Source organism: Epinephelus moara, chromosome 4 (assembly GCF_006386435.1).
Source record: "Epinephelus moara isolate mb chromosome 4, YSFRI_EMoa_1.0, whole genome shotgun sequence".
In the NCBI taxonomy this organism is placed as follows: domain Eukaryota; kingdom Metazoa; phylum Chordata; class Actinopteri; order Perciformes; family Serranidae; genus Epinephelus; species Epinephelus moara.
Window position 1 is genome coordinate 39,596,408 of NC_065509.1, and position 10,750 is coordinate 39,607,157.

The 10,750-nt window shown below is 40.2% G+C and overlaps 1 protein-coding gene across 1 annotated transcript; it reads left to right on the plus strand.

Annotated features, from left to right (window-relative positions):
- The first annotated feature begins 418 nt into the window (after window positions 1-418).
- srp72 (signal recognition particle 72) lies at window positions 419-10,528 on the plus strand. Its single transcript, XM_050041825.1, has 19 exons — window positions 419-548; window positions 1,073-1,193; window positions 1,955-2,075; window positions 2,643-2,786; window positions 3,107-3,218; window positions 3,318-3,349; window positions 3,789-3,913; window positions 4,263-4,320; window positions 4,423-4,554; window positions 4,654-4,782; window positions 5,464-5,536; window positions 5,828-5,892; window positions 6,047-6,142; window positions 6,457-6,560; window positions 7,186-7,263; window positions 8,077-8,214; window positions 8,371-8,408; window positions 8,796-8,955; window positions 9,450-10,528. The coding sequence occupies exons 1-19, from the start codon at window positions 449-451 to the stop codon at window positions 9,628-9,630; spliced, it is 2,007 nt and encodes a 668-aa protein (XP_049897782.1). The 5' UTR covers window positions 419-448; the 3' UTR covers window positions 9,631-10,528.
- The last annotated feature ends 222 nt before the right edge of the window (window positions 10,529-10,750 follow it).

Genomic DNA, 10,750 nt, shown 5'->3' on the forward strand with positions numbered 1-10,750 from the left:
TTTCAGAATTTTATCTCAAAAACTGAATTTTTGACAGCATTTTGAATTTTGCTCTAATGTGAACAATTGGAGTCAATGTAAAAATGGCAATTTTAAACATCAGTTTTTCACTTATGGAGCAAATCAATCATTGTTACAAACAAATTACCAACATCTCCATGCTGTCTAGATGCAATATGTGTATTTTCAGATTTTTGTTTCGATAACTGAATTTTTTTTTACAGTGGTTTGAAAGCTGCTTTTCCATGCATGGACGGCTGCTAAACCTGCACATCAATTAATGTTTATAACTGACCACACGCTGACTAGATTTTACACTTAATAAATATACCACGGAAAATATAAATCATAAATATAAATACTAAAATTAAAAATAAAATTTCCTTGTGGCTAACCCGGATGTGTACACCTTCTGCTTCCGGTGACTCCGTGAGCCCATTCAGCGAAGATGGCGAGCGGAGGGGTCTCGGTGGCTTCTCTGTGGACCGAAGTGAACCGTTGCGGGCAGAATGGAGATTTTACCAGAGCCCTGAAAGCTCTGACTAAAAGTAAGTATTCACGTCTGTCGTCGTTCCTCTGAATCGGGACCGGAGCTCCGGTGAGACTACCGACAAACGGTGCATGTGTTCAGCGGAGCTCACTGGCTAAGCTAGGGCCAGCTGCATGACCAGCTGTTAGCATGTGGCTAAGCTAACGGCAGTTAGACAGCTACTTGTCAGGTCTCTCAAACACCGAGTAAGCTTTACATATTCAATATATGCTCATGAGTGCATACTTTAGTGTTGAAGCTACTAATCCAGCTGGATTGTGTTAGTATTATGCGAATTATTTAAACAGTATTTTGCTCCAGAAATGCGCCGTACTCTCCTGATCAGTGACGTGTCCCTAGCCTTGCTGCTAACTTAACATGGTCGGCAGCTAAACAGGTTTCAGTCAGCTGTCAGCAAACCGTTAGAAACGTTTAGCGACTGTTTTTCTTTTTAATGATCTTGTTTGCAGTCAGCAGTATCTCGGTGTGTAGCTGTCATCTGTGTCTTTAATGTAACGTGTGTTTGTTTTTCTTCTGTCGCAGTTTTACATGAGAACAGAGACGATGTGACGGCTCTCCACTGTAAGATAGTTTGTCTTGTGCAGAATGGGAGCTTCAAAGAGGCGCTGAATGTCATGAACACTCACTCAAAGCTGCTCGGCAGGTAATCAACAAACTATGTGGTTATTTACTGGTTTATAACTCTCACATGTGTTGATAGTAAACGTGCATTATTAATATAAACACTGGGACAACTGTCTGATTAACCAGTTAGAAAGTGATTTGTTAGATAATTATTTTATTTTTCTAATCAAGCAAAAATGCTTAAAAATCTCTAATATCTTCTTGATATTGATATGTTGATATTAATATTACAAATGTATTTAGAACATGTAAAAAAAACATACAAACAAACAGAAAGTGATATTTACAAATAATGAAAAACACAATACAAAAGCAATTGTCAATGTGTCGGTACTTTGATTAATGCATTTAAAAAAGGAGTGAAATTATAAACTTCTTAAATCCCAGCTCTTCTCCATGAGTCATTTAATGTTAAGAAACAGACAGCTTCTTTATAATGACAAATCTATACATAGATGTGTCTAAATATACAGTTTTTATTAGCATTTAACATTGTCACACAAAAATAACCCATGTGAATATATAATGTTAATCGACAAATATCTATCTGTCTTAGAACATATTATTAATTACCAATTATCTATGACTTACATACCGGTCTAAGCCAGTATAAGTGAACATATAAAACCAAGCCATTTGTTATTGAACAGTTATAAAGAATGAAACTTTTGTAATGCTTGTATCATGCTTTACTCATAAAGCTAACAAATTACTTTCTACATATCTTGTTGTTGGCCCTGTCTCTCAGTTAAAATGATATTTATTTCTCTTCTGTGTCAGTGAGGTTGTGTTTGAGAAGGCGTACTGTGAGTACCGTCTGAACAGAGTGGAAAGTGCCCTGAAGACCATCGAAAGTGCTCCTGAACAAACAGACAAGCTGAAGGAGCTCTACGGCCAAGTGGTAAGACTGAAGAGAGACATATTATTGCTGGATGCTTTCGATTTGTTTCTGTTTGAGACTTTAGAGGAACAGAAAAAGTATTGTAAAGAAGAAGAATTGTGCAGAAACACGCAGCTTATCTATAAGATCTTTGAGTTACGACTGATGTAAGCTGTGAGGCCCCGATCACACAGGAAGGGTTTTGCAAGTTGCAAGGCGCACTTTTTAAAAGTTGAATGCCACTAGTAAAAAAACGCCTGCTGCACCTTTTTATTGTTGCCAGGCAACCACCTCATTATGTCCTTACTGTAACCTTTCCATGTAATCAATCTGCCGTTCATTTATTTATTTATTTATTTCACATTGAATAGTATCTAGTCCCAGAAATGTTGAGGCAGAGGGTAATGTCTGTAGCTCTGGTTGAGGGTGAGAGGCTGTCAGTAAATAGTTTGTTGGTCACAGGGAAACGGCGATCTGTGTGGGTACATGAGACCTTGAAACACAAGAATGTACAAAACAGCATTTGGACAGTGATTTGACAGTGAAACACTCCGTCTGATTGGAGCCGTCTCTCCTCTCATTGTCCAGTTGTACAGACTGGAGCGCTACGATGACTGTAAGTCCGTCTACACGGATCTGATCAGGAACTCCCAGGATGAGTACGAGGAGGAGAGGAAGACCAACCTCGCTGCTGTGGTGGCTTCAATGAGTCAGTGGGAGGAAGCTCCATTGGTAAGGACAATTGTTGGCTTTCTGATGCTGCTGTGTGTCGCTGTGTTGTTAAACGGGATTATGTTTTATGTTTCAGCCTTCAATCAGTTTCTCCCCTCAAGGGCAATTTAAACAGATTTCAGAAGTGTTCCCGTACACAAAGCAAGTTTAAAGTCTGCAGCAGTTCCGCTCACTTTTGTGCTGAGCATAACAAAATAGGGTAAAATGAATCTGGAGTTCAGCTGCCACTCAGCTCAGGGTTAGTAGAGCTGGAGTCAGATTACTGTACGTTTATTGTGTTATATGTTTTTTAACATAATGTGTTCTGTTTTCTTCTGCAGGAAGATCTAGGTCTTCCTGAGTCCACGTATGAGCTGTGCTACAATGCTGCCTGTGCTCTGATTGGCCAAGGACAGCTTACAGAGGCCCTCAATAAACTACGACAAGCAGAAGGTCAGTTCCACTTTGCTCTGTCTTCTCTGTCCTGTTTCATGTTGCTGTTTAATCTACAATATTCTGGATTTGACATTAACTGATTGTTTTCTTTCACAGAGCTTTGCAGAGTCTCGTTGGCTGACGATTCTGTGAGTGCTGCTTTTCTTTTTTCTTAAAACATTTACGCAAACATTTATTTATTTCATTAAGTCTCGTCAGTTTTCAAAGAAACAGACTGTTTTAATCTGTAACATTTTCATCCGAAAGTCAGTGAAAGATGCTTCAGAGATGAAAATCATGAAATATGAACTCTGACAATGTACAGACAAAATATTTTGCTCATTTTAGGACTTGATAAGCCTGGAGAAGGAGAGGGCACAAACAATGATCGAAGGCATTAATCTTGCTGTCAGTAATACGTTTTTTGTGTCTGAACACTGTAGTTGTGTAGTTACATCTCACTGAACAGCACTTAAACTAAAAATACAAGAGTATCCATCCTTGTCTTATTTCCTCCCTGTTCCCCAGCTGTTGGTTTCCATTTTATTCCCAGGATAATCACTGTCATTGCTGGTTTGTGTCTTACAGGATGTGACTGAGGAGGACATCGAGTCAGAGCTGGCTGTCATCCATTCTCAGATGGCGTACGTTATGCAGTTACAAGGTCGGACAGACGAGGCTCTGCAGCTGTACAACCAGGTCATCAAGCTCAAGTGAGTGCACGGCTCATAAGATTTGGGTTGCTTCCACACCTGCCCTGTTTGTTCGTTCATTTGCCCCCTAAATGCAGTTCGTTTGGGCAGGTGTGGACACAGCAATCACACTCAGGTGCGCACTAAAACAACCGGACTGAGACCAGCTTGGTCTCAGTCCGGTTGTTTAACTCTAGGTCTGACAGCACCCTTATTGTAAAAGCAGATGAGAATGATGTAGCACAGGTTGAGATAATGTTGTTGTTTTCTAGTTTGAATTTGTGTTGTGACAGTACTGACAGTATATACATTTACCACAAACATGGTGTGTGAAAACAGTGCAGATGTCAAACATACTCTTGATTTGCAGGCCGTCAGATGTGGGGCTTCTTGCTGTGACTGCTAACAATATCATTACAATAAACAAGGTGAGTGAATGATCTTACCAACTGTAATATTTTATCATGAAGGCAACAGAAAACATTCACCTGGATCAAGTGTTTTCATTAAAGCTCTGTGTGTTTTCGTAGGACCAAAACGTGTTTGACTCAAAGAAGAAGGTGAAACTGACGAATGCTGAAGGTGTTGAATACAAGCTGGCGAAGAAGCAGCTGCAGGCGATCGACTTCAACAAAGCCCTCCTGGCCATGTACACTAACCAGGTAGACAAAGAGCTGTCATCATTCAGATGCAGAGGATTTTTGAGAGAGTTTTAGATTTCATTACTGATCATGATTCTCATTGCTGTTTGCTGTCAACAGGCTGACCAGTGCAGGAAACTGTCATCCAGTCTTCAGTCTCAGAATCCGGGTCACCCGCGGCCGGTCCTCATCCAGGTTGCTCAGCTGTGCAGAGAGAAGCAGCACAGCAGGGCCATAGAGCTGCTCCAGGTAGGAATGAACAACACTGCTGTTGACTTGTCATAAAAACATACAGAGTACTCCAACTTTCCTTTCTCCCAGCAAATGGCTTTACAGTTACAGGCACATAGACAAAGCCTTTAGATGTAGTTAAACTGGGCAGCACAATTACAGGCTGCAAACAACCCTCAGTGTCCTATCACCATAGCAAACAGTCCAACGCTTCGGGGCCGTACACATGCCGCATCTTCAACCGCCTGGAAAAGGCGAGGTCTGGCACATGGTGCTAAACTTGTGCTTACTCTGTACCAACTTTCAAGGGCGCGGCAAGTTGCATCTGAGGTTGCTAAGCGACCATAACCAACACCGTATCATAGCCTACTTAGCAGAAATCCTGAGTGCAGAGTTCATCTTCTTTCAGATGATGTTTTGTAAGTGTGTGTTAGTCCAGAAATATCGTCCGTGGGACAGATGTAGAGCTCTGGCAGCCCTGCGCTAAAATGATCAACTTCTTTGTCATATTTACCACAGACTGATATTTTCAAAAGAAAGGAAATGCATCTGCTGGCTAGGATTGGTTGTTCCTCGTCACATGACATGTGGTGCAGGATTCTGTAGAATATTTTATTTTAGTTATTCTGACAGTTTGTGTGCATTCAGTAAGTTATATTTTCTTGGATCATGCTAACTGACTATTCTCTTGTTTTCCAGCAATTCTCAGACCAACATCCAGAGAGCGCTTCTGGCATCAAACTGACAATGGCACAACTCTATTTAATACAAGGTACCAGCATGTTTGTACATTAAATATAGTTTAATGTGTTCAGACAGACCAGACTGTCTTACAGGACAGGATGTCAATTGAAGATGTTCCAGTTACAGATAATAAACACATCACTATCTTTGTCACATAAAAAAATATTTTGTTATTAAACTGAGTGGTTCAAACTAAAATTAAAGTTTCTTTCTATTAATGAGCTTGTGGTAATTTATTGGCTTTTTCAAGGTCACTGGCTGGATTTGTGTTTTTGTACTCTTTAGCTGAAATAATAAAGAGCTTCTTTTTTGTCCTCAGGTCACGTAACAAAAGCTTGTGATGTTTTAAGGTCCATCGAAGAGTTTAAGCACAAATCAGGGATGGTAAGTCTGAAATGAAAACCGTATTATTCCCACAGCTGATACTCGTCTCTTTACAGTGATGGTTGGTGGTTATTGCACCCTGCTAACTGTGTGAACTGTTAAATGCAGCTTCAGTCGACTGGCATTTATCTAAACTGTGTCATTTCCTCCTCAGATTTCAGCTCTGGTAACGATGTACTCCCACGAAGAAGACATTGACAGCGCTATTGATATTTTCAAACAAGCTATTGGACATTACCAGTCTGAACAGGTTTGTGTCTGTTCTCATCTCACTAAAATCTGTTTTAGTTTAGCACAGTAAGTGATGCTCCTGTGACTCCAGTGAGTCCACTGTGACCCCTAACACTCTACAGTAACTCCAGATGTCTCAACAGAACATTCAGGGAACATAACACTGTGTCACTGCAACACACTGTATTTGATTGGTGACAAATTTAGTAAAACACATGCTGCTGTAGTCAAGGCTGTGGGTCATGCTTTGATCTGACAAGCCAACTCAAGCTAGTGTTTTGATAGGTGAATTTGTTTCCGCTGTGTAATTGGCCCGTCCTTCCTCCTCCACAGCCCGGATCTGCTGCACACTTGGCCCTTGTAAGAGAAGCTGCCAATTTCAAACTGAAGTACGGACGGAAAAAAGAAGCCATTAGTGATCTGGAGCAGCTGTGGAAGTGAGTTACAGCCCTGATAACACTCAAGTTTAACATGTGTGGGGGTGGGAACAGTGAGGTTGTCTCCCAGCTGTTCATTCTGATTGTTTGATCAGTCTTGTCGGCATGATGTCATGTTGCTCATACATTCTTAATCAACATCATTACAATGCTCTTACAGAGCAGAGAAAATAGACAAATTATAAAATGTGAAAAAAAAACCTCATTGTAGAGATAAAACATTTATTCATCTACTTACTTATGCAGCACATCTGTGAGTGTATGGGCAATCTGTAAAGGGATAGTCCAGATATTTTGAGGTGGGTTTGTACGAGTTACTTATTTATAGTCAGTGTATTAGCTACAGTAGATGTCTGTCAGCACAACTCTAGTTTGGAGAAGCAGGCAGGAGTACGGACACGGAAGCTAAGCATGTATCGCTGTGGACGGGGCTGCAACAAAAGAATTTTATCCACTTGAAAAAATCCATATGCCTGTAAATGTACACTATATTTAGAATATTTTATTCATTGTGTTAGTCTTTATTTGTCATGTGATGTCAGGAGGTCATTTTTACTGCGACAGATGTTTGAATTTCTTCTTTCACAAAAGTGAAGCTTAAATTATTTTATTTTTCCTGATACAGGCAGAACACCAACGACATCCACACACTGGCACAACTCATCTCAGCATACTCTCTGGTGGACACGGATAAAGCCAAATCGTATCCTTTGACCCACAAAGTGTTTCAGACCAGTGCTGAAATGATTTGGTTTTTAGTAACTGGCACCTGTTTGTGCTCAGTTGATTGTTTCAGGCCCTTTTCAAGCAACAAGAGAAACATTTTTTAATCTTAGCTTCTGAAATGTGAGGAATGTTTGTCCTTTTCTGTGATATATGAGAATCTTTGTTGTGTTGGTTTGATGAGCTTATAAAATAAGGAATATGAAGACACCATGTTGGGTGTGGGGAAGTTATAAGAGGTATTTTCCACAAGTTTTTACATTTGATAGTCAAAACAATTATTTTTTTAATTGTGAAAATAGACAGATTAATCCATAATAAAAAAAACAACAGCTGTTAGTTGCAGCCCTGGAGGACCACACCATGGATGTTTTTGACACATTGCTAGGCTAAGATACGATGCGGTACGATATGATTAACATAATTGTTGCCGAAAGGAAGTTGTCTTGGACTCAGGAGCTGCATGAGTATTGCTGCCTTACAATAATAGTCCAGAAGAAATTAAGCATACACCATAGAAACATAAAAACACACTAGTCTGACTGAACAGGCTGTTATCATTGGAGCTCCATCAGGTATCATCCTACCTGAGACCAGGAGAAGCTGACTGATCAACAGGCGTGCATGTTTGTTTGAATTTTATCTTATATGCTTCAAGCTTTGCATTCCTGACGGTATTAATGCAAAAAACCCAAAGGTTAGGACTCTTAGACGACCTTATGAGGGTGCTTCTGTGAAGCGAACTTTCAAAGAGCCAATTCAAAATCGTTACGTCCTCAGCATTCCTCTGCAGCCTCAGCAAACACCTACCGTCCGCAGACACAATGGCCTTCAATGTGGACGTGGACGAGCTGGAGAACTCGCACGGAGCCACGTACGTCAGGAAAAAGGCTGCAAAGGTCACAGGAGAAAACCTTCCCAAAGAACAAAGGTAAACCCTCATTACTCAATGTTCAGAACATTTTCTACATTTACAAATGTGTTGTTTTTCTGTTTAAAGTATGTTAATGAGCAGAGTGGGAGGGATGAGTTTAGGTGGCCACACTTCCACCTCTTTTAAACTAATTTATCTGCATTTTCTTTACAGCCAAGGCGAGATCAAAAAGAAGAAGAAGAAAAAGAGAGGTATGACATGAATCAAATATTTGTGGGACAGGTTATTTTTAAAATAATAAAGAAATGGCTCCTGCTTGCTGTTATGATTAAAGTAAAACAATTACTGGTCAATCTCTAATTGTATCTTAAACAATATCCTCTTGAATTGTTTGTCTTGCAGCAGTGGAGTATTTCTCACTGACATTCTTAAGATAATAAACTGTTTTGTTCATATTTAAAATGGGTATATTGTAAACTGTGAACACTGCTGACCTCTATGGGCCACAAGTATGAATTATAATAATGTCATTAAGCTTATTTTCCCTTTTGTAAGACGCAGATAGTTCCTGACCACAGCTTTGTCTCATCTGCGCTGAGTGCCACCCTTCAGTGACTCCCCCTGTCTTTATTTTTTAGGCAAACTGCCCAAGAACTACGACCCCAAAGCGACCCCTGACCCCGAGAGGTGGCTGCCCATGAGGGAGCGCTCCTACTACAGAGGCAAGAAGAAGGGAAAGAAGAAGGAGCAGATAGGAAAAGGCACACAGGGAGCGACGGCAGGAGCTTCAGCCGAGCTGTGAGTACAGGATCTCATACATGTGCACGTCACCTGTGAGTGGAGTCGTCTGGGTGCAGTTTCCTGTAATTGAAACCCAGTAATCAACTCCACTAATGGAGGAGAAGCATGTGTTGTTTCTCTGCCAGTGGATCCTCAGTGGAGGTGTCCAGCTGCTGTGAAGAAGAAAGGACTTGTGTGTTGTTTTAGCCAAAATAGAAATTATTCTCAGACTGAGCCAAAGTTGAAATTTATATGTACGACCATCGGAAGGAACTCATTCAGTGGCTCCTCTGGCAGCAGCACAGCGTCTCTCCCTCTCCCCTCTTGCCCTGCGCACACGGGAGTCAGTGTCATCAAGTGATTTTGTCATAAACTTTTGGCTTAACGTGCTTGCAGGGAACAGATACACACACGACACATTACATTTCAACTTAAATTGTTTAGCAGTAAATTTTAGGTGCAACATGTTAGAGCACTCCCTGATATGACTTTTTCTCTTCCTCTGTTTCCAGGGACGCCAGTAAGACAGCCAGCAGCCCCCCTACCTCCCCCAGACCAGGGTCTGCGTCCGGTTCATCTACAGCCGCCGCCAGCAATGTGGTCCCACCACGACAGCAGAAACCTGCAGCGTCAGGGGCCACACGCAAGAAGGCACCACAGAAGAAGAAGAAGGGAGGCAAAGGAGGCTGGTAGTCGGAGGGAGTCAACACGTGAGGCAGAGGGGCCATGAGATACACTCGTGTCTCTTTTTTATGTTTCAAGTTAAGTTTTAGTTTTGTCCCTGCCAACTACCAAAATCTGTGAAACCAAAAGCTCCCTCTGCTCGTCTGTCTTTAATTTGTCGTGTTTAAAGAGCTGAAGAGAGAATTTAAAGGACAGTTCCACTGAAATTAACTTTTGGTTGCTCTGCAGAAGCAGATAGATCCTTAAAGTTTTTTTTACTTTGTTTTACTCGTGACCTTCTGAGGTCGCAGTAAAATGAGCAAAATACTACAGTTATGTTTTTTTCATTAAAGGTCAGATGAATTGAAACAAGCGTTCTCTTTACTGTTGCCTGGTGCTTTGTTTTTAAAATCAAAATGACATTCATGAGACTGCATTCATTCATCTGTAAATGTCTATAACAAATAAAATGTGATAATACTTTTTTTTGGGGGGGGGGGGTTATCATGCTAACAGCAAATTAATGAAGTTTCAGTTAAATCATTAAAATCATGTGATATCAAAAACATTTTAGTGGGCCTTTTCATTTTTAATTAATATTGTTAATCACACAGTTATGAAAACAAACTACCTTTGTTTGGTAACTTAAAGTTCAATTTTGGGGGAGTTGTCCTTAATGTTTCTCTGGTCTGAGTAATATGACATCACACTCTGGCTGTTTGCTTCATGTTTCCTTAAATTGTCCCTTTACTTTCAATCAGCGGCAAAGACGCAATGTTAAAGGATATTTATTTTTGGATCCCTGTGTTGTTCTAAATTCAAACTAAAGAATTTAAATTGTTGAATTTTGTCAGACGCATGTTTTAGGACCAGACAGGTCGAACAGGTGTCCCCTTTTGTTAAGTCTTAATAAAACCCTTAACAGTAACACATGACTATTGTGTTTCATTGAATATTTAACGAGATGGCTGCTACTGGTTTTCATTGTCATAAGTTTAGTAGGGTTTTTTGTTTCATTGTTTTGTTTTGTTTTACAGCTGAACTGAATTTCATCCACTTATTTAGATTTTTAAAAATGATTTATGGGTTTTTTGTTTGTTTGTTTTTTAATTTTGCAAGATAGGTTTTTACATAAATACTTGCCAGGTTA